Source organism: Oreochromis aureus, linkage group 10, assembly GCF_013358895.1.
Source record: "Oreochromis aureus strain Israel breed Guangdong linkage group 10, ZZ_aureus, whole genome shotgun sequence".
In the NCBI taxonomy this organism is placed as follows: Eukaryota; Metazoa; Chordata; class Actinopteri; order Cichliformes; family Cichlidae; genus Oreochromis; species Oreochromis aureus.
In genome coordinates, this window is record NC_052951.1 from 8159854 (window position 1) to 8183921 (window position 24068).

General features: G+C 40.5%; 1 protein-coding gene across 2 annotated transcripts; it reads left to right on the forward strand.

The window, feature by feature from the left end:
• The first annotated feature begins 149 nt into the window (after positions 1-149).
• On the forward strand, positions 150-24026 carry dhrs11a (dehydrogenase/reductase 11a). Of its 2 annotated transcripts, none has more exons than XM_031741601.2 (7): positions 150-530; positions 20414-20623; positions 21394-21488; positions 21994-22123; positions 22733-22825; positions 22915-22980; positions 23062-24026. In XM_031741601.2, exons 1-7 carry the CDS (start codon positions 399-401, stop codon positions 23101-23103), a joined length of 768 nt encoding a protein of 255 aa, XP_031597461.1. In that variant the 5' UTR covers positions 150-398; the 3' UTR covers positions 23104-24026. The 2 variants fall into 2 exon arrangements, with proteins under 2 accessions (XP_031597461.1, XP_039474608.1); XM_039618674.1 differs by lacking the exon at positions 150-530 and adding an exon at positions 7538-7591.
• Positions 24027-24068: the final 42 nt, after the last annotated feature.

A 24068-nucleotide genomic window follows, 5' to 3' on the forward strand; every position in this document is an offset into this window, starting at 1 on the left:
AAATTAAAGTAAAAACTTTGATTTGCAGGAAATACATGAAAGCAACATACCTTTGTTGTTTTTCTAGTAATGCCCGACAGGGGGCGGCATTTAACCACAAAAAAAAGTATAGGCCCCAGGGCTGAAAAAGAAAGTGGGAGGTGATGTGAACCAAACATTTACTCACGCCTGGACTTTTCATATTTCGGCCAGAGGAGCTCGTGGATCCGGGTTTACGCGCACTGGTTACTGCTGTCCTGGATGCTTCAGACTGATACAAGAGCCTGAACTTACTACAGCCCTAATTTTAAACCTATCGCACCTAATAGCTGCAGTCCCAGCTGTAGGAGCTTGAACTAAGCAGGTAGAGGTGCAGCATAGGGGCGGCTGTTTTGTGTAGCTACAGTGCCGGTGGAGAGATGGAGCGGTGGAAAGGCAGAGTGGCCCTGGTGACCGGCGCCTCGGTGGGAATCGGAGCCGCTGTAGCCCGGGCACTGGTCCAGCAAGGCATGAGGGTTGTTGGCTGTGCCAGGAATGTCGACAAAATAGAGGTGGGTGATTTTAATGAAAAATATCAATTAATGTTGTGAAACAAGTCGGCTCGACTCAAAGGAGAAGCTAGCTCTGTTTAAAGCAACAACAAAGTAGCTACAGCTAGCTAACATCAGTTTCAGCTAGAAACCTTTAGCCCCAGTGTCACAGCTAGTTAAATCGATATTATTTATTTGGTAAATTTAAAGACACTGTTTTATAACCGATTGTGCCGAAATTCAAATTAAAATGGCCAAACGGTCGTAAGAGGGAATAAATAATAGCTAAATTCCGACTAGCTAATGTTGCCAATTTTCCATTTTACTGCTGGGACATTGTTGTACTTTGGACTTCCACTCAGAGAAAGTACCACCCATTAAATCAGACGCCAGTGATGCTCCTATACCTGCACCCCCACCCACCACATAGCCAGCCACACCCCTAATTCATTACGTTTTCCATTATTATTTTCCCTTTCCCTTGGTTAATCTTCCCCAGCGACGTCAGTCAGAAGCTTTTAAGTAAGAGATACTAGTTAACTGACTATTGTGTGGGACAGAGCCCACAACAAGAAAAGCACTGATTCAAAAACAAACAAACAAACAAATGACCCATATTTTCTTCTTACATAGCCAGAAATAGAGTTTTACAATCGTATTAACCGCCAAATTCCTATTAAACGTTAATTTTACATAGATTACATAGATAACAGTGTAATAAGCCTAATGTAATAAGCATTTTTCAGTCAAACATGAATAAAAAGTAAATCCAAAACATAGAAACCACCAGCTTTACACCCCTCAAGTTGCTGTAAAATGTGTGTGCAAGTATTGTCTCTACTTGTTTAGTTCATTTTAATTTAGCTCATTAGATTATGTTAAACAATATAATAAACAAAATGGATGGAAAATGACAATGTTATTAAAAAATAAATTCTGAAAAAGTTCCACTGAAACTTTTCTTTTTGTCTGTCTGGATGCACACACATTTTGCTTAATTACTGGTATCACAGAGGGCTTACATCACCCCCACTATGATAGTAAAAGACTCATCCAATTACTATTTAAGTCCCCCTCTCATAACTGAACGTAATTAGTGTTGTGAGTGATTATGTTTGAACTTACATGAACTCTTTGAACTGTGTCATCTGCTTCTCGAACCTGCCAACTTACAGTTAATTAAGAAATGCATTACACTATATTAAAGTGAAGATTTGATTCAAAAATATTTCAGTGGTTGACAGAGGAACAGGCAGAAACTCTTTATAGTACTGGAGTAACACCCACGTTTCCCCAGAGGCAGGTGTTATAGGCCCTGTCCCACTAACTCTTGCTTAACTGTAAGGCGGTGCACCCTGCTTAACCTGTCGGCCAATTATTAAGCTTCACGTCTTGTCAGCCCACAGATTCCAGTGCTGTGCTGCAGAACGCCTACTGCATTCACACATCGCCACCTTTTAGACAGCCAATGTGGTGGTGTTGTTGTTTGTTAACTCTGTCATATGTGTATATAAAAGGTGCTGTACTGTATGTATCCTTTAAGTATGTCAGTATTTGTATTCTTTTTTTTTTTCAACATTATGTTTATTAAAGTTTTACATATATACATATATAAAGTACATACACAAACAAATTTACACAATAAACGAAACACAAGGTACATTCAATGAAAGCACTTGAGTCCATGAGACTTCTGACAGATTTTAAAGAATAATTTCAGGTTGCAGCATATGGTTGTGGTCCTGTACAGGGAATAGTTAGGCTGTCCCTGTCTCACGCAGTAAACCAGATAGATCTTTATTCTCAATATACTGGATGTAGCGCCCCCAAATTTTCTGGAAAATTTCTTGTTTATCTTTTAGAGTATATGTAATTTTCTCTAATGGTAAACATAAAGACAATTCTTTGAACCAATGTGAAATACTAGGTTTGCCAAGACTTCTCCACGTTAGAGCTATCACTCTCTTTGCTTGTAGTATTCCCATGTTTATGAAGATTTTTTCAAAATGATTTATGTTACATCCTACAGGATATAATCCCAGTAGGAAAAGTTTGGGATCCATCACAAGTTTAATTGACAAAATCTCCTTTATCATTACTCTAACCTCTTCCCAAAACTCCTTTATTTTTGGACATGACCATAAACAGTGGAGCAATGTGCCCTTATCTTCTTCACATCTATTACAGATGTCAGGGATCTGCATATTAAATTTGTTAAGTTTTTCTGGTGTTATGTACACTCTCATCAACCAATTAAATTGTAGCAATTTTAGACGTGTGTTCCCTGTCTGTGTTTGGGCTAGCTTACATGCTTTACTCCATTGTTCCACTGTCAATTCCTCCTGTAAGTCATACCTCCAAGCTTCAAGCTTAGCAGCAGATGAATCAGGAGAGGATGTCATCATCAAGTTATATAATTCAGATATCATTCCTCTACCAGTGGGGTTTTTGGTTAGGATTTTCTCTAATGTGGACAGGGGGGGAATTTGTGTAAAATCATTATGATAAGACCTGATAAAACTCCTAAGCTGTAGGTATTTGAAAAAGTGCTTTCGGGGAATATTAAATTTAGAGATTAGTTGTTCAAAACTTAAAAGTCTTCCATCACCCCCGAAAGCATCTTTCACCAGTCCCAGCCCCGAGTCTGCCCATATTTTAAAACCACCGTCCGCCCTACCTGGGGCAAAATAATTGTTGCCCCAAATCGGGCTAAAAACGGAGAGGGGAGATTTTACGTTTAAATATCTTTGAGTGACATGTAAGATATAAATCATGTTTTTAACTATAGGATTAAGCGTAATGTCTTTGAGTTTATTATATTTATCAGAGTATACATATGTAGGAAGTGGAAGCCTAAGAGAGAGAGACTCGATAGTTCTCCATGCGGGGGGCTTTTCTGCAGCATAATAGAACATTATAGTTCTTAACTGGGCTGCCCAATAATACCATACCATGTTAGGACATTGCAGCCCTCCTGCATCAAAGGGCAAGTATAAAAGTGATAAGCGAAGTCTGGGACGCTTATTATTCCATAAAAACTGATTAAACAGTTTTCTTATTTTAAGGAAAAAGTCTGAGGGAGGTGGCAAGGGGATATTCTGAAACAGATACAGAAGCTTAGGGAGCACGTTCATCTTTAGTATATTTATTCTACCAATCAGTGAAATTTGGAGACTCGACCATCTCTCCAGTGATTCGGATATGTCAGTCATAATTGGACTATAATTATGGTTCACCACCTCTTCCAATTTCGAGACAATCTGAATACCTAGATAAGTAAACTGATTCACATTTCTAAAATGGCAGGTGTATTTAGGTGGATTCATCCTTTCTTCTGAGTTCAAAAGCATTATAGAAGATTTTGATTTATTGATTTTATAACCAGAAATATGTCCAAATTTTCCAATTAGGTCTAAAATGGCTGGAATAGATTTTCCCAGATTTTTAAGAAAGAGGATCACATCGTCAGCATAAAGAGCTATTCGATGGTCGAGCCCTCCGATCTCTATACCTGTGATCATACCGTGTTCTCTTATAGCAATAGCAAGTGGTTCAATTGCAATTACAAATAAAAGGGGGGATAGGGGGCAACCTTGTCTACAACCTCTTCCAATCTCAACTGGTTTTGAGATAACATTATTGGTAATTATTTCTGCATATGGGTTATTATATAGAAGCTTGACCCAGTTACAGAATCCCTCTCCCAAACCAAAGCGACCAAGAATCTCAAGCAAATAGGGCCATTCCACCCTATCGAAAGCCTTCTCGGCATCTAGTGCCAAGCCAAAGCTGTATCTGAAGACCCCCTTGCTCGTGTAAAATATTTAACACTCGTCGAACATTATGGAATCCCTGACGCCCAACCATGAACCCATTTTGATCGTCCTTGATGATATCTGGCAAAAGGCACTCCAGTCTCTTTGCTAGAATTTTACAGAGTATCTTTAAATCTGAGTTTAAGAGGCTAATTGGGCGCAGGTTTTCACATTTATCATTCGATTTTCCAGGTTTGGGAAGAAGTGTAATTAAGGCCCCTCTCAGAGTGGGTGGGAGTATCCCCTTTTGAGCAGATTCAGAAAACATTTCCAAAAGGGGTGCCTTTAATTTGGATGCAAACTTTTTATAGATATCAATTGGCAGACCATCTGGCCCCGCAGCCTTTCCAGAATTCATACTCATTATTGCCTCTGAGATTTCGTCCAGAGTCAATTTAGCCCCCAGTCTCAAGGATTCCTCTTCTTCTATTCTGGGGATATTCATATTGTTAAGAAAAGAGAAAAAATTTGGGTCTGGTTCACCTGGGTTTAATTCAGAACTGTATAACCTTTCATAGTAGACCTTGAAAGAGTCACTTATTGCAGCAGGGTCAGAGATCGTTTCCCCTTTATCATTTTTAAGTGCAGTGATTGATCTTTCTAATTGGAATTGTTTTATACGCCAAGCCAGAATTTTACCTGATTTCTCCCCTTGATCAAAAACGGACTGCTTAAGTTTTAATAAGTTAGCTGTAGCTTTTGAAGCTGAGATTTCATTATATTGGGCTCTTAATAACAGCAAACTTTGGTGCAGCTTGGGACAGGGGTTCTTAAAGTACATATCCTCAGTAGCTTTAATTTTTGATTCCAGTAATTTCAGCTTTTGTCTGGCCTTCTTAGATTTTGAGCTCATGAAGCTAATTATTTGGCCTCTAATGAAGGCTTTGAATGCTTCCCATCTAATACACGGAGATGTTTCAGAAGTATTGAGCTCAAAGTAATCAGTAATTTGTTTGTCAAGGTACGCCATTAGGTCTTTGTCCTTTATCCATTTTTGCTGAAATTTCCATTTTGGGGGATCTCGTACTAGCCCTGGATCCAAATAGACCAGACTGGCTGGGGCATGGTCTGAGATAAGGACACTGCCATAATCACAACCGTTCACTTTATAGGACAAACTTGCTGAGATTAAAAAGTAGTCTATTCGTGAGTATGATTTATGTGTGCTTGAATAACATGAATATGTCGATACACCAGGATTCCTGTCTCTCCATATATCCATAAGATTTAATTCCTTAGCAAACTGAAGAATGGTTTCCTACTCTGGCTATGAGATTTGTCTAAATGTGATGATTTATCTATACTTGGGTTCAGAGTGCAATTGAAGTCTCCGCTAAAATATATTGACCACTAAGTGCTGACAGCGTGCAGAACAAGTTATTAAAAAAAGATGGTTCATCCTTATTTGGGGCATAAATATTAACTAAAATCAGAGGTTCTGTATAGAGAGTACCCTGAACAATCAAATACCTTCCCATCTTATCTGCAGTTACCTTACAAACATTAAAGGGGACGGACTTGTGTATTAGAGTCAAAACCCCTCTCGCTTGGGAGTTAAATGGTGCTGAAAATACCTCTCCCTGCCACCTCCGCTTAATCTTTAAGTCCTCTTTTCCAGTAAGATGAGTCTCTTGGAGAAAAATTATTTTGGAATGCATATCTTTTAACCTTCTCATCACTTGTTTAACTTTTTTAAGTTTTTGCAGCCCTCTACAGTTCCACGATGTCATCTTAATTTCTAAAACATTGGACATAGCTGCTATTTTCAGATGATCTTCTCATGCTAGTATATAGAAGTGTACCTTTAAACAACCAAAACATTGCAGACAACACAGATGTTTCTAACTGCATCAACCATTGAACACAACCCCTCTGACCTAAAGGCCAGTTCCCCCTTCTCCTTACTACACACTCCGGTAATGCTAATGACCAGTCCACAGTTATTGAGGAATGATCCAACATTATTGATATTGACTTATCCTAAACTTAAACACTCCCTCCATTGTTAGCTTTTACATACAAATAATAATTGCTTTGCCAGGAATATATTGCTATCCCAAATATACTCATGTAAATAAATTAAATGTTAGGGGTCTACTGTGCTTTAACTCTATTTAAATGTAACTATAACTCAGAGAGTACTCCTGGAAAACAAAAAGTAATCGATCCCCCAAAATAAAAAATAAATAAATAAAAAATAAAAAATAAAAAAAAGGGGGGGGGGGGTATACTCACAAAACAGGTAATCACCAGCGTCTTTAACCCCCGTACGGATATAATGGAGGCATGTACAGATGTTCAGTGTGAATATATTTCAATGTTCAGTTCACAGTAGCCCCAGGAATTAGCTGCCAGGCAAAACGTTCAATTATTTTACCAACTCTATCCGTACCGCTATTCATCCCGCTCTGCTTGGATCCGCGTAACGAAAGACTCTGCGTCCTCCGGTTTGCCAAAAGTCAGTGTTTTATCCTTGTAGGTCACCAGGAGCCTGGTGGGGAGAAGCATCCCGTGTCTTATCCCCATGCTGCGGAGCTGTCGTCTCACGGAGTCGAACTCTTTCTGCATCTTATGTATGCCGGCTGCCATGTCCGGGTAGAAACGCACCGGTTTGTCCTCGTAGAGTATTTGCTTTTTGATTTTGGTCGCTTTCAGCACCAATGCCTTATCCCTATCGCTCAGGAATTTCATGATCAGTGTACTTGGGGGGCCGTTTAGGTCGTTTCTCGGGCCGATTCGGTGCGCCCTTTCCAGGAATGGCTTTGACTTCAGCAGAGGGATGTCCAGCGTCTCCGGGATCCAGGTTTCCAGAAATGTGCAAGCATCCGTTCCCTCCACCTTCTCCGGTAAATTCACCAGTCTCAGGTTAGCCCTCCTGGCCCTTGTTTCCAAGTCCATTACTTTGTCCCAAGGGCGTCGATTTGGCATGGACGGAGGGGACACGTCCCCACCAATATCCAGCGATTATTGAATTGTCCCCACCAATAATTTGATCGGTTCTTGTAAAAAAAAAAAAAAAAAAAAACGATAGAAAGAAAAAAAATCGATCTGTCAGCGTCTCAGTCACCCAGCGGTGCAGAAAGAGTTAAATTACGTTCTCTACTGGAGTCCGACCTCATGTGACAAATATGGCCAATGTGATTGGCTGAGCTTTTCAGGGAGCTCTGTTTAGTTTCAGCAGCGGCAAACCTGCGCTGCGAGGAGGAGAGGAGGATGGCAGCAACGAGGAAGAACGTGCATATAAGAAAGTATTTTTCAAAGAAACCTGTAAGTCACTTAAAGCCAAGTTCACTCATGAAATGTGTCCGTCATAATAACGTTACAGGCTATGCTAGGCTTTGGCCCACATCAGTCTAAAATTGTATGCAACCATGAATTACGTGTTTTGGACACTAACTGCACAACAAGCAGCTCTATTAGTTCTCCCAGTCTCAGAGCAACATGTCTAATTTTGATTGAAACTGTAAGAAAAAACGGCAGCCTCGAGCAAGCCAGGATATTAGTTTAAAGAGGCTGTTAAAATTATACGTTAAAATGTTGGTGACACAATAATTTCATCCTAGTAGCATTGACATATTCATAGGGTTAATTTTTGAGACAAAATATCATGAGGTAGTCTTGATTTTGCAAATATTCCATACCACTTATTGTAGTGCAGTTTGCACTACAATTGTTTAACTGCTGATGTAAATTGATTGATTAGTGTAGATTTGACAAAGAATCTGAATTGTCTCACTTTTTATATGGCACGAATCAATGTGTTATTTTATCAATATGTCCTAGTGCAGTCAGAGGGGAAAGGCAGGGCCAAAGGTGAGGCACATCAAGCACAGAATAATAATTTTGTGGTCATCTTAGATGAGTTTTATGGACAAAAACCACCAGTTCATTTAGTGTTCTCTTAGTGCTAATGTATAAGAGAAGTTGGTGTACTGTAACTGAAGTAATCGTGTTAAGATAAGATTACCTTTCATTTTGTCACAGCAGAAAGTGGACAGTGCAAAGTTATAGCAAGTTATATAGCAAAAATTAGAATACAATAAGAATAATATACTGTACACAACTGTAAAGAATAGAATAAAATAGAATAAAATATACATTAGGATAAAAATAGAATACAAATGTTATATACACCTGAGTAAAAATACAACTTACAACGTCTTATGTGTGTTTGATCAGCTGCAAAAGTCTTTGTTGTGGAGTCTGACAGCAGTGGGGAGGAAAGACCTGCGAAATCGCTCCATCCCACATTTAAGTCCTTAAAGTCATATTCTTTTATTGTCTTGACTGTATTTGAAGCTATTTTTATTTTTGTATGATACCTGATTTATGTGGAATATGGCTGAAGTAAACTAAAGTCTAAAATACTTAGTCAGTGATTTGTTTAATAGTAATTTAACATTATATAATTCACATATAAAACTATGAATTGTAATTTTACATGTTTTAATAGCATGTAGAATAGCATATGTAGGCAAGTATATTTGTCCTTTTTTATCAAGAAGCAAAGACGAAAAGGAAAAAAAAGAAAGAAAAAGGGCGGGGTTCGGTGGTTGAAACACCCGTCCCCACCAATGCCAAAACCAAATCTACGCCCTTGCTTTGTCCTCCATATCCCTGGTTTTCTTTTCAAGACTCTGGACTTTTCTCTGAAGGCTATCGACCGTGTCCTCAGTGTCGGAAATGCGTGTCTCGACATTTACAATACGCTCCTTGCACTCTCCGACCTCGTTTCTCACTCCCTCAATTGCAGCCATTATTCCGTCAAACCTGTTGGAGAAGTCGGTTTTCAAGTCTTTGATAGCTTCAAGAATCGGAGCGTGGCTTGGTCCTTCCTCTTCAGCACTAATTGACTCTTCCGACATGGCGCTAGCTTTAGCTTTTCCACTTTGTTTAGTTGGTCCGAAATCAATTTTAGGTTGTGAGGGTTTACCACGACCCCTGCCCGATTTACCTGGTGCAGACGACATAAAAGAGTCCTAAGCGTGGATACCGTTAGAGTTTAACTTCAAAAGTTGATATTACGTTAGATGTCTTGGCAAAGATTTACGGAGGAGGGAAGTGTGCGTCTAGCTAATGCGCCGCCATTTTGCGCCCCCAGTATTTGTATTCTTAACATTTTCTTTCCTTTAACATCAGTCAATTCCAGTAAATTAAATATTGCTATGCAACATTCCTTTCATCCATTAATGAAAATGAATGAAACTGAATGACTTTTAATGCAACTTTCAAAGATGAGAACTTCTCTGGCCTTCTCGGTTGCTTCTAACAGCACATTGTGAAGAACTTGGGTTAAAGCGTCTTGATGCATTCTCAATCATCCAGGAAAGTGATTGATTAAGGAACTGACCTCACAGCCCTTTGTTCCTTCAGTGCGCTGGTTTCAGTCATTATGCAAATGTACTGTTTATAAGGTTTGGGGAAACCTGCAGTCAGCTGAGACTGAAGAAGTCACTTGGATGAGTGACGAAACGTTTCTCCCACAAAACGCTACGTCCAGATGAACAGATTCAACTTTTGGAGAAACTTGGGTTAAAGTTTCAGTGAAAACTAAAGGATGTGACAGTTGCTCACTCCTCAGTAACTTGGTGCTTTTCTTCTGCTCCCAGCATCAAAATGTTATTAATCACTGATGTTAGCCATCAGTTTAACTGATGCTTCCAGCACAACCAAGGTTCAAACATCTAAGAACAACTAAACCTGTACTGATGCGGGCTTAGGTAGTATTTTTTGCTAGTGGCAACATTAGTGAGAGAGCAAGCAAGCATGCAAGTTTAGGTTAGCCAGCTAGCTGCTACGTTGGATATCAAGTAATTTCTCCACTTTAGTACATAAACAACCAAGTGGCATTTTAGCCATCAGGGTGAAAACTACAGTCAGCATCACTGGAACCTGTTTGTTTTTTGCAATCACATCCAAGCTTGAGCTCTCAATGTGCTGGCTAATGCTAGCATGCCCGGTGTAGATCTTAGCTATCCAACATGTATCAGGTTGTCATAATTACATTTAATTGCTGGTGTCTTTATACAGCATACAATACATGCAATCATGTGTTATAATGATATATGACAGTGTTATGTGTTTCTCATTGCTGTTTTATGCTAATGTAGCTCACACATGGTGTGAGCACGAGCTGCATGCAAACACGAGCAACTGAATAATGATTGGATGTCATTTAAGAGCTGGTGCTGGGATTGATAACAATGGTTGAGTTCCTTTAAACAAAGAGATAAGATAAGAGATAAGAATGTGCCTTTTTTTTAATAACCAGGTTTGGTACATCTTACTACGACTGACTTTTTATGTTGAGGCCAAAGACCTCCCAGTTCAACCTATATTTCTCAGTAAGGGGTCACTCACATGTTTCCTTGTGAGAAATTAATTCTTAACTTTGCATCAACCTTTTTTCACCATAAGGCCAAACAGTTTGCTCAACAGCATTGTGGCCGTTACAGCAGTTTCTGCATCTCCACAGTTTGCATTAACACAGTTTCACTAACCTTTACAGGATTATTGTCGCAACATGGGTATTAGGAACTCCAAAGGCCGTGTTGTTGTGAAAGTGTGAATTACAAGGAGACATATTGGTGTTTTCAGTCTTTTTTCATTGTTTGTGTTTGTGACTCAGAATTGCCCATAGGTGTGATTGTGAATGGTTGTATTTCTCTTTGTGTTAGCCCTGCAGCAGCCCGGGGACCTGTCCAGGGTGTACACTGCCTCTCGCCCTATGGTAGCTGGGATAGGCCAACCCCCCCCCCCCCCCCCCCCAAATTGATTTGCATTGCTTTAAGTTACTTTTTTTTAAACTGCAGTTATTGCACAAAAATATCAGCTGATTCTGAGGGGGTCAGGTGGAAGACACTCATTGGTTTGTCCACTGAGTGACCAAGCATTGAAGCACTTTTTTGTGGTTTATAGTACATAGATACAAGCTTCAGCTAATAGTTTTGTATATGAGGGTGTGAAGATTGAAAGGTTTCTGTCAGATTAAGGCAGAACCATCACTCGTACAAGACTTCAGAGTGTGTGTGAGTTGCAGGACAAAGACAGTATTGTACTCTCCCTGCTGTGTAAACTGGGCTCTTGCTGTAGAGCTGGTATGCTGCTAGTGGGAAATGCAATGTATCACAAAGCAATTGTTCTTGAAGTCACTTCAGTTTTTTATTCCTTTTACTCTGGGAAATAATGTTGCTATAGTGAGTGTTTTTAACAGCTGCATTATCCCTCGTGTTAGATGAGATAAAACAATGAGTAAAGTGAGAAGATTTTTTTGTTTTCTGGGTAAGAAAACTCTGAGAAAATGGAGTGGAGAGTAGTGGCAGCACTATTGGTTTGTTGTCTGTGAAACTATAGTGTAGGCAGTAGGGGAGCGGCAAGCTGAAGGGAGACATGTAGTCACCATGGGCTTTGTGCAGGAATGGAGACCGCATCCAAGTAGAGGAAAGACGACTTCTCATTTATTCCTTTGAAATCTTGTAAGACCAGTGGGAGAAGCTTTTATTTTGTTGGAAGAAGGCTCTTGTAAAACGTGTCCATGTGTTTTTTGAAGATGCTAAACATTTAGAAATGGCGTGCTTGCACTCTTTACATATGCCAAGAAAAGCATGATGCACACATCATGCAGGCACTGCATCATAGTAGCGTAAAAGAAGGGTGTGAGGAGGGACACAACTAAGCAGAATTGTTTTAGAATGGTTTAGTTTGGGCTAACATCTGACACCAAAGAAAAAGTGCACACTTGCTGATTTGTTCATCTTAAGACCTCTGAGTCACTCAGGCCTGCACAGCCTGTATGTGCTTGTTGTTTCTGCTTACGTGGTATATTAGGAGGCAGTAGTAAACACACGTTCATAGGAGAATGAACATGGTTGCTATTCATCACAACGTGAAGAAACAGTCATGGAAAATCTGAATATGATCTCTAGTATGCCTATCCCAGAAAGTTGATTCTGTCCATGTGGATGTTGTGTTTTCAATACAAGTTTCTCCCACTGAAAACAACGTCCAGAAGTACAGAATCAAATTTGTCGGATTTCCTTACCTAGACAAATTAAGCGTGCATCAAGATACTCTACTATACAGAGTTTTATTTTATTAGGTGACTTTATATTTATTAGTTAAACTTACTTTTGTAAGTTAAATGTTTTGGTACCTTTTGGAGCATGCTAGCTGCAAGTATATGAAAGTGATATGACTTGCTGTGTGTCAGTCTCAGAAGTCTCTGTTTTAATCTCAGTGGCTAAAATGTTTGTGATAGATTTGTCTGTTAATTAACACTAATTACCAGGTAACTGTGTCTGTGTCTGTTTCCCCATACACTGTTAACGTGACTTCTTAAACAAACTTTAAACTTTTTTCAACTTGGCATCCAATTTTCTCATAAATCTGTCTACTTACGGACCCATAGTGTGCCCAGAATCCAATTCTAGAAACCAGTAAATGACATCATGATAGTGATCTCTGCCTCTTACATAGTCATTGTTCTTAATCCACTCTAATTCCAGAAAGAACATTTGTCTTGTCTCTCAGACTGCTAGCATACTTGTGTTTCCTGTCCTATTAAAAAAGTAGAATGGGAGACAGAGCCTTCAAATTTAAGCCCCTCTTCTGTGGAACCAGCTCCCAGTTTGGATTCAAGAGACAGACACCCTCTCTACTTTCTAAAAAAAAAATCCTGTCCTGTCTAGCCTTAAAGTTTTCCTTTTTGACAAAGTATATATTTAGCACTGAATCAGGTGACCCTGAATCTTCCCTTAGTTATGCGACAGTAGGCCTTCCCATGACGCAAGTGTTTCCTCTTCACTTACCTACTCTGCATTTAATCATTAGTTGTTATTAAACTAATGACTCTTGTAACTTTTGGCCCATCTCCCTCCCCTCACTCCCAAGCAGTCGTGGCAGATGGCTGCCCCTCCCTGGGTCTGGTTCTGTCTGAGGTTTTTTCCTGTTAAAAGGGAGCTTTTCCTTCCCACTGTCACCAAGTGCTTGCTTATAAGGGGTTCTCTGATTGTAGGTTTCCTCTGTATTATATTAGAGTCTTTAACTTGCAATATAAACTGCCTTGTAGCGACTGTTGTTGTGATTTTTCACTATATAAATGAATTATGTTGAATTGAATTCTTTATTTATATATAAAAATATATATTTGTCTGTACACAGGTCCATTTGAAGCAGATGAAATCAAACCCAGACCTCCAGCCTGCTTTTGAAGCGTTGGACAAATGAAGCGCATGTCAAAAATCAAAGCTTTGGCAGCTGCAGTTTTAGATCAGATAAATTTTGCAAACATCATTTGCGGCTTCTAGTGCTGAACAGATTGATGCAGGGTTTTGTTTGCAATAGATGCCACAGGGATTCTGCCTAAAGTATGCCCAAAGGAGATAATCTAAGATGAAAAAAAATTTCAGCTCAGCAAAAGAAAACATTCTGGGATTAGAATACTGAGAATATGAAATACGAAAGGCAGATTATGTGTATTTCCTCATCGAGACTGTCAGTGGAGATAATAGCCCTTGAATAAAGTGCTTTTATTCATTTTTATGACTTCGTCCCTGTGATCCAACTCACTTTATTCAATGGGCTAATAACAAACAGACGTCTGACTCACCGCTTGTAGCACAAAACAGTAGCCTCTGGCACGGGCATCTTTTATCTGCGTGAGTAAATCCTAATTTAAAACTCAAAGCTCTTGGCGGGTGAGCCTGAAGTTTAATTTCAGGCACTGGCTGACCTGCTTCAGCATTGTGCTTATTCTGAAGGAGGTAAAAGGTGCTCAGTCATGCTTCTGAAGCTGAGGTGGCACAGTAATAAAGCAATCTACGTCTCTCTGTCTGCAAATCTGAAGCTGTCTTGACCACCTCCTCTAGGTCGTGTCTGAGCAAGCTGTCCTGTTGTTTCACAGTGAATAGATTTTACTGCAGAAAGGATGTGAAGTGGGTCAGGTCAAACAGCTTTACCCATTTGTCTAAAACCCTCTGCCTCACTTTACATTTTGGCCCTGTTTTAGTACAAATTCTTCTTTCTCCTTTTTGTGAGTTTTAGGGCAAACCGCATAGTTAGATAGCTGTTTGAGCATTTTCTCCAAAGCTCCCATTAGTAGCAGTATAGTACTAATATATTTGCTGCTATCTCTCCTTCCACATATCCTTTTTTTCCCCCTCATATCAAATTTCTCCTGAGCTCATCAGGTTACCTCACAGCTCCTTCAGCTCGCTTTTGTCTTACCCATGCAGAAAGCATTTCCACTGACTGCACGCTTTCCACTTGAGCTGTGAGCTGACAGCGACGTATACCTAATTAATAAACTGTGTTTCCATGGATTCAGTCCCCAGCCCCCACCCCTCCCGAGAGGAGCAACATTGACATAGGCACAAAAAATAAGAGCATTTTCTCAAATAGGAAAGCAGCAGTCCAAACTGCATGTAGATGCAGATTTCTGACACTGATATGAAATCAATTTCTACTCTCTTACTGAAGTCAAAAGTAATCATTAGTTTGAAACTTAATTTTCACTGATTGCATACTGGCAGGCTTTTGTACAGCCTGTGAGAGGAAAGCAAGAGACCTTTATAACTCTAATACATTATTAAAGCATTACTGAAACACAAGTAGTATTCCTGCATTTTTTAATTAAGAGCAACCTGCTTTTCACTGCTCTGTATAGATTTTTGGAAGCTCTAAATGGTCTTAATTGCTTCACCATTAGTTGGGTCTGAAGCAGTTAGAAGTCTGATAGATTGAGGCAGCTCAGTGACCCCTACGGGCCTTTCTCCCTGCACCACCGCTGTGCTGTCCTGTCTGTGCTTATCATCCTTCCAGGTGTGAAGTTTAATGGCACTGACATTCCCTCCCCGGGTTTCCTGCTGTGATAGGTGGAGCTCTTCCTGTCCTATCCTGTTCTGTCCTGTCAAAGACTTGCTGGAATCCAGTTTTCTTCCTTTTTGCATGTATGATATGTGAAATTGTGTGTGACAAAATGTGAAGTGCAGAAGGATTGAAATGTCTTGAATGCTGTAGCAGCAGGTCAGGATCTTTGAATAGAGTTTTATGGTGCTATGTTCTTCAAATCAGCAACGAGTTCACCAAGTTCCAGCCTTTTTTTGAGGCTGTGGGGTGGAGGTGGGCGGGTGAGGGGTGAAAGAATGCAAATTGGATTGTTTTCACTTCATCAGCAGCCAAATTGGATTTGTAATTGGGTGTTTGTCTGACATTGGAGACGTTTTATGGCTACTCTAGACTCACATGTTAAATAGGCCAGGCTGGCCCACTTTGAAAGTTTTTGTGTTGGATCGACTGTCCAGTGTGTGGGGGGGTTTTTTTGCTTTGTTTTTTGTTGTCTCCTCCGGGCTCAAGTCATCAACAAAACTTGCGCAGTGATGTGGTTCATAGCCAGCATCAGGGTGGCAGTGAGCGCAAAGTTGCCGTAACGACAGCCACAATCAGGTGCACAAACAACCCATCACATGAGCTGGTAAACCAATGTGATGCATGGAAGCTTCACCCCCTCAGCATGTTTCAACTACAAACAGAAGAACTGGAGAGCCATTTTTTTTAATCATATGATGCCCTTGTGAATGTAAGAATAAAGGCTGGATTTTGTAGTTATTTGTTATTGAGACATAGTTGAAAAATGTCCCCATCAAACTCTTTTCAGAGATTTAAAGACGTGTGTCTACATTCACTTGGGCATTATCTCTTGGTTTTTCCAAAGTAAAATGTAACCACACTGGTTGCACCAGTTTGTTACACAATACCTGGCTGCCTGCAGCGCCTTTAGCATGTCAGAGTTATAAAAGCATTTCTTTGGAGCCAGATACATATACCAGGTGAAACTGGTTATGCACATGTAATCATTGATTTTATATTTGTATGCTAGTGTGTTTGAAATCAAAGTCAGTGTGCGCACAAATGAAAGTCATTTGTGTGCACTGTGACATTTTTGTCAAAGCGCTGGGAGGCATTTTCGCCTTCTTCTTGATCCCTCGTTGCTGGGAACTCCCCAGCGTGTTGGTGACTTACTAAGAAAGGCTGTAATTATTTTCCGTATCTCCTTGTCTTGATTAGAGTGTTCTATGAGAAAAGCACAATAAAACCACACTGTTCAACCTTTAGACCTTTTAGTGGCAGCATGAACACAAGATAATTGCACAACCGTCCTTCCTACCCTACTGCAATCCTATTATACAGCCTACTTTCACCCTTGACCCTGCAGTCAAACTGTGAGTGACACTTGAGTGCATTTTCATGTCACAGAATGATAGTTGAGCTGAAGAGTGAATGACACAGCTTAGCAAAATTAAGTGTCTTAGCCCGATCTGTGGCTACAAGTTTTTTAAAAATATTTTTATAACATATCCAAATGTTATTTTGGTTCACTGTTTTGTGATTGCCCTGACTTTTCGTTGAAGCTTGCACTTGGCATCTTGTGCTTATATTCTTCTGCCTTCCTGTAAAGCATACTGAAAACTGAGTGTGTTTTGATAAGCTTTATGCAGCCTGCTTCAGGATGCATTTTCTCTTTCTCTCTCCTTCTGTTTCACTTTCTGCCTGCCAACACGCTCTCCCTCCCTCCTCCTGAACACTTTTTGTGATCACTGGACAACAGCCTCTGTAATGAGGATGAAAATGCATCGTGACAGGCTAAATTGTTTTGTGTGTCACCCAGGTACTTAAAAGATGGGACAGGAAGGATGAAAAGGGGAGGGATCACTGACTGAATTATGGCTGCATTACATCTTTTGGAGCCACAGCGCCCTATAACACAATCCACCCCTTTTTCTTTTCTTTTTTTTACAAGAGAACTATTGAGTCAGCCTGAGACTAATCTAATTTCTCAGTTCTCTCAGCTCATGGCTGCTGCTTTGTGCTATTGATCTGGCTCACCACTTATAGCTTTTCTGCCTTCAGCACTTTGGCATCTTTATTTTTATCTCTTCTAAGCTGCTTTGCTGGTGTGTTTTACACCAGTTCCACATGAGTGAGTGAATGATTGATGAACGTGGTGTGGAACAATGATGGCCCTTCCTTGCTTTGACGACCAGCCTCCTGCAGGGCGTACAGGCCGCGAATGTGACTATTACATGTACATGAGACTGCTGCAGGGCACTTTGTAAATACATTACTCTAATAGTCTGTTATATCATATTTTGTTGTTTGAATTACATTCACCTCCTGTGTTATCAGTTACTGTACTACTATTTGATAGGCTTTTACAAGACAGTCTAGTCTCAACAGCAATTTTCTTGGCTGATTTAGATTTTTATTTCCCCAAAGCGTGACAGGCTAGTAAAGATTCTTTTTTTTATGTCCAGTTTACTTTTCTACTTTTCTTCTCTGCAAATTGATATTTTCATATAAACCCAATTACAAAAAAGTTGGAATACAATAAATAGCAAGTCTCATACCGAGACTTCTTTCCTCATACTGAGGCTGCTGGCTTGTGGCTGGCTCTGATGTCCTTGTTCAGCTCGGTGAAGATGATTTAGGTATCTGATTAGATTTGTTATTACAAACGTTTTTGTGGTGGTCCCACCACGGTTTACTTTCCCAAACCTGGTGTCTTCACTCAAGTGAAGATCTTCCACACTAACAGCAGGTTAGTGCATGGCTCTGACCGTGCAAGTGATTATTTGCCTGCGCAGCTGTCTGTGTATATGTTGTGCATGCCTGAAACATACACTCATAATTAGACATCTATGAGATTGACCAGCTAAGTCAGTCCCTGACCAGTTGGTTGGTAGATCTCTAGTAAAAGCGTTTAAATTTTGTGAATATTGTCCAAAGAAACATACCACCGCCAGGACACCTTGCCCCCAAAATTCTCGGCTTTCATTGTGTTTTGCTATTTAACATCACTGCTGGTTGTCATTGTCATACGGCTTTTCTAGCCTGTATCTTTAAAGTTCTGTTTCACAATACGCCAAAACATATTTCATTGGTTTAGTTTGGATTGTGATGAATGAATCTTGGATTTTCCAATTATGCTGCTGTTGTGTTTTCAGGCCTGGTTGCTTATCTGCAGGACAGCATGCTGTATTGCTGTAGGTGTGGCCTGTATGAGGTCTGGTAGTGACTACAGCGGTGCATCTGGTGCCAGAACACACCTACATACACAAACACACAGAGATTCACAGCCTGAGACTTCCTGTCATTGGACCGAGATCACACCCGGTTTGTTCTGCTGCTCCCACTTCAGCCACAATAACACAACTAATTCCCCCTCTCTAACAAAAGACTGGCCCTGCTTCCCCTTTACGTTAAACTCCACAGAGCCTCTCCAGCAGGCTCTCTCCCTGCTCATTTGTGCCTGAGGGCCAGTCTCTAAACGGACTCAGGCAAGTGTGAAGTAAAGAGGGCTGGTCTAAAGGCAGCTCAGATAATTGACTTATTGTAGTGAAACAGACCACACTTCACAGCTTACCACAGGTAATGTGCATAAAGGGAGCGGTTCACCTGTCTACAGCACGAGCAAAAGAGTTGCTTGTAGTGTTTTCAGCGGTTTAGCATTTTAACAGCTTTGTTCGGGTAATGCCTTCTTTCTGGATAATCCAAGTTAAACAGCTTAAAGGACGAACAGTGAAATCTGCATGCTCCCACATGTAAGATGGGGGGTATTCTCTCTATTATACGTTTTAGAGAAAAACGTCAAAATGATCCCTCAATCCAATATTGTCCTGATTATAAAAACAGGCTTTAACGAGTTCTCTAAAGGGGTGGCTGCAGAGGAATCATGTTCAGATTGTAGTGTAGATCAGGTGCCACAATATAGTCATATAGACATTGTAGATAAAACAGTATGTGCTACGTTTGGTGAGTGACAGCCAGCTCTGTTCTGCTGTTTTTAATCATTTATATTCTTGCTACATCCTGCTGTGCCCTGATGTAGGTGCCTAATGTAACAACAGCTCAACACGAGTCATTTCTCTGATACGTTTGATCACATTTTTGTGAACTTTGAACAATGAGAAGATGTGTGTCTTATCTTTACAACATGCTCTGCTTGTAAAACGGGGTTCATTTGCAGGAGAAGGGAGGGATACGGAAAGGTGATTAGGTCTTTATTAGCTAATGATGTGTTTTGGGCAGGTAAACTCTCTTCTGAGTGTCGGGGCCATTTGAATAAATCATCACTCTCTCAACATGTTGTGTGGCCGCTCTGCATTTTGGGTCTCTTATCTTTTCTCTGGGGCACAAGTTGGCATCTCTGCCAAGGCTTTGATGGATTGCTTCTTGCATGCCTGGCCAGCAGTACAAAGGGACTTACCTGTAAATAATCCCTTTTTGTTTTCTTATGTGGGATTGAGACCAAAACCAACATTTACTGTTGATTGTTCACATCCTGTCATGGACACTACTACAATTGCTAACCAAGCTAGCTAGGATGGTTCGAGAAAGAGTACACCCTGGACAGGTTTCCAGTCTGTATTTTAGTGTATGTCGTCTAGCACTTATTAGTAGATACCTACTATACCTGTATGATAAACCTGTAACAGTTTATCAAGGTATCTTGCTAACCAAGCTAGCTAGCGTTGGTTAATAACTTGGCACTCAACCCTCTTGTTCAAATATGGTAATTTCTGGCTTCTGTGAGGTGACTCGCAGTGTTTGTCTTTTATATGCAGTCTATGACAAATTCTAACATCGGTGCAGTTTGAAACATTTTATCCTTGACATTATAGTGCTGTGCATCATTTTGGTGTTCCACCTGCCCCCCACACCCCTGCTGCCTCTGTCTTAGTGGCACCCAGAGCGAGGCATCAGGTGACTGGCCAGCTGACCTGGTTAGAGTGCAGCCTGCTCGACCTGTAGCGAGCTCAGCCTGTCCGTATCAGTGCAAAAGTGGCGTCTTCTTATGAGGGGTCATGATTATGATTTTGGTCAAAAGTGGAATTTCGGTGTGTGCTGTGTGTTCTCCATGCTCTCTCCACTCTCTCTCCACGCTCTCCTGAGTGGGTGGGTTGTTTGATGTAATCTTAATCGTGGTCTTGAAAGTTAATCAGTTGGTCATTAACAGCACTTGACATTTTGTATTGATTATTCTTTAACAAATATATCAGTGCAGTCAAACTGGGTGTGATTTGTGTTTTTCAGAAGCTGGCAGCAGAATGTCAGAGTGCGGGCTACAGCGGCACGCTGATCCCTTACAAATGTGACCTGTCCAATGAAGAGGAGATCTTGTCCATGTTCTCAGCAATCAAGACACTGCACAAGGGTGTTGACGTATGCATCAACAATGCTGGACTGGCCCACAATGAGCCTCTGCTCAGTGGCAGGACAGAGGGCTGGAGGAACATGATCGATGTGAGTTGGATTGCTGACAATAATATTAACGCAAAAAGGGGAAGGTTAGAGCTTCCCCTTATGTGATATTGATTACTGTTATTAAACAGTGAAGCAGAAGGAGGATGGTTGCTCACTTTGAGTCCAAGTCTTGTTTTTGTGTTGTTCAGTGAGTAAAAGCACACATACACCCTCCCTCCCCTCACAAAGGCCGCTTCATTGGCTCTGGGGAGAGACTCTGGCACAGTAGAGGCCTGCTAATGAAAGCCAGCACTATGTCTCTTGTTGAGACTTTTGATTCATTGAGCTCTTGACCACTGGAGACCCCCCTGCGCTCAACTCTCTGTCTCCAGAGTCCAGCATTTCTAGCACTTGCTCATCTGTTGTCATGGCAGCCCACGTGAACGTGTACAGCAGTGTATTTTTAGCCTGTATTTAATCTGCACACTGACCTTGTTTGGTCACCTCCCCCTATCTTGCTTGCACACTTGTGGTAACCTGCTCTCTCTCAATGTCACTACGGAAGCAGTTTGGAGGCTACAAGCTGGACAGGAGCAGCAGGTTCAGATGGTTTAACACACTGACCCAGTGAACATTAGCCAGCTTTCATCATTGGAAATTCTTTACAATAAAGTACAAGCAAATTTCACAAATGATTCTCATTTTCTGTCTTTTTTTTTTCTTTTCTTTTTTTTAAGTTCTTGAATGGTTCATACACCGATGTGTGAATACATGCATACTGTAGGTTATTTTAAAGCTAAAGAAATGTGCTGTGTTCACCTCTGCTGCAGGTGAATGTCTTAGCCTTGTCCATCTGCACCCGTGAGGCATACAAATCAATGAAGGAGAGGAATGTGGACGATGGCCACATCATCAATATTAATAGGTAATCTATACAAGGAACATACAATTCTAGGAACAAAGCTATAGATTAATGTGAAAATACCTCAGCCAGTTTGTTCTGGGTGATTTTAATCCTGCAGGCATTAAGTAAAGCCAATTTTAAGCCCCATCTGGCACATTTTGGATGTAGAGCAATGCAAAGAACACCCACATATTGAACTTAAAACTGTTTATAGATTTGTTGTATTAGCATTTATTTTATCAATATAGGTTTTTTTAGAATTGCCTTAATTGAAAATGGGAATTTAAACTTTGACACAAATGTTGTTCAGAGCTATAGCTCTGTGAGTGTTTTAAGGCTATAGAGATATGTGATATTAAGTGATACAGAGTTTGAAATCTAACAATGCAGTGGTTAAGCCATTTAAAAGAACACCACAGGAAATTCAGAGAACACAGGGATTGGCTACTTGGTGTTGAATCGGCGTTGAGCTACAAAATGCAATTACTGGCTCATATATTTTTCTCGTCTTTCTCATTTTCTACAGTATGGGTGGGCACCGAGTGGTGCCAAGTGCTGATGAGCACTTCTACTGTGCCACTAAATATGCTGTGACTGCTCTGACTGAGGGAATACGGCAAGAGCTTCGAGAGGCAAACACCCACATCAGAGCCACAGTGAGTTATAGTTGCATTATAGTGCAAAGGTTTGTCTTTAGCCTGGTGAAACATGGGATCACATAAATCCAGCGGTGTCCAACAGTGTGAAGAGGACTCCGAGCAGACAACACAGAAGTAGTCCAGCATAAAGTGGGAGTGTTAAGCCTAAAAAGCCTTTAAAAAATCTGATACTGTGTTGAATTCAGTTTGGATGAGTCTGAAATGTTTGTTAAATGTACTCCCATGGAAACACTGAGGATGACGATGATAAAGATTGGCTCGCTAGCCTGCCTTCTCATTAGTCTGCAAAATCGGGACGATTCCAGTCACAAATGCCTGGAAATGTAAAAATAAACTGCACAGTATGTTGAATGTGTAACAATCATAATTTTGTTTTCTCTTCACTTCAATAAAATGCGTTTGAAAGCATGTTTTGAAGTTCAATCAGATACTTGATTTGACCCTGCTGTTCATTTTTAACTCACACACGTGTGTTTACTTACAAAGAGTCGTATTTATTGTATATGTGGTATCTTTAAAAGTTTTCATTTTGACATCTTCATATTTGTAGACACCATGACCCTGTATGTAAAGAGCACATTTGTCATTCATTTTCCTGCCCTGCAGTGTATATCTCCTGGAATAGTGGAGACAGAGTTTGCCTTCCGACACCACAACAGCGATCCAGAAAAGGCAGCTTCAGTGTACGAGAGTATGAAAGTAAGGCTGTGCATGTCACTGAAGTCAACAAATGTGAAATTATCAACCTGCTGTTGTGCTAATAAAACCTTTTCCCCTCTACTTTGCAGTGTTTGAAAGCAGAAGACATAGCCAGTGCAGTCACATTTGTCCTCAGCGCCCCTCCTCACATCCAGGTATTTCTGTCTGTCTGGGACTGTTACAGTACTGACTTGTAGTTGAGTGGTAGCTGATTCCTGTGTGTTTTCTATCCTCAGATCGGAGATGTGCAGATGAGGCCAGTAGAGCAGGTGTCATAGCAGCAGAAGAGTGAGCTGCAGGAGGAGCAGACAGACAGCACCACGGTGACTCCTTAGCAGCCTCTGCTGGGTAAAGATGGGGGGGGGGGGGGTGGGATGGTATTTAAAAAATCAACTACAGCTGTGTCAGGTCTGCAGGGGAGGTGGTCAACAAAGGCGGAAGGCTTAAGGAGGCTGTGCAACAAAATGAAGGGCATGGACTTTGGAAACCACCTCAAAAATACTACTGAGTGCAGCAAAGTGGCATGTGTGAATTGTTGGGCTCAGGGCTGAACTGAGCCAAATCCAGACTACAATAGGAACAAATAGAGAGTTGCTGCTGTGCTGTGTGGTCATCTGCTTGGCCATCACTTCAGAGGAAAGCGTATGCCATTGATTGCACGATTTTATTTCTTTTTCCATTTGTTTTGTTTTTGTAGTTTATATGACATATCTTTTTGAAATGAAATTGAAAGAGTAATTGCTGTTTATAAGAGAAGTTTTTTTTTTTCCATTTCATTTTTCTAATAAATATTTTAACCTTTGATTAGAGATAGATGTGGGCTCACATTAACTAAAACCTAGACATGGCTAAATAAGTCATACCGACAGTAACCATAAGCAGTCTGTGGATCCTGCCACCCTTACTACCTTTGTTTTCACAAACATATTTAACACATTCATTCCAAACACATTCATATTCAGCATATTCCATTCATAAGGAGAGACACCCTTTGTACGTGAAGCATAGGGGCGTCTCCCTTTTTTGCCTGTATAACTTCAGATGTTCTGCACTTTGTATTCATTTCTGAGTTACAAGAAGGACACACTGGAAACTTCTGTAGTGGAGGAAACTAACTCTGTGCACGTATATTACTAGAACCATGTACCCTTCTGTTGGAACTTTCTCATTAAGTGAATAAATAAAAAGTCGCCCATAAGTAGTTATGTTTCTGTTTTCTGTAGACGTTGAAACTGCTTTTATT

Coding starts and splice junctions, on each gene's coding strand:
- dhrs11a (XM_031741601.2), top strand. CDS start 399: ATGGAGCGGTGGAAAGGCAGAGTGGCCCTGGTGACCGGCGCCTCGGTG. Junction 21,489..21,993: donor CACATCATCAATATTAATAG/GTAATCTATACA, acceptor CATTTTCTACAG/TATGGGTGGGCACCGAGTGG. Junction 22,826..22,914: donor CAGTGTACGAGAGTATGAAA/GTAAGGCTGTGC, acceptor TCTACTTTGCAG/TGTTTGAAAGCAGAAGACAT.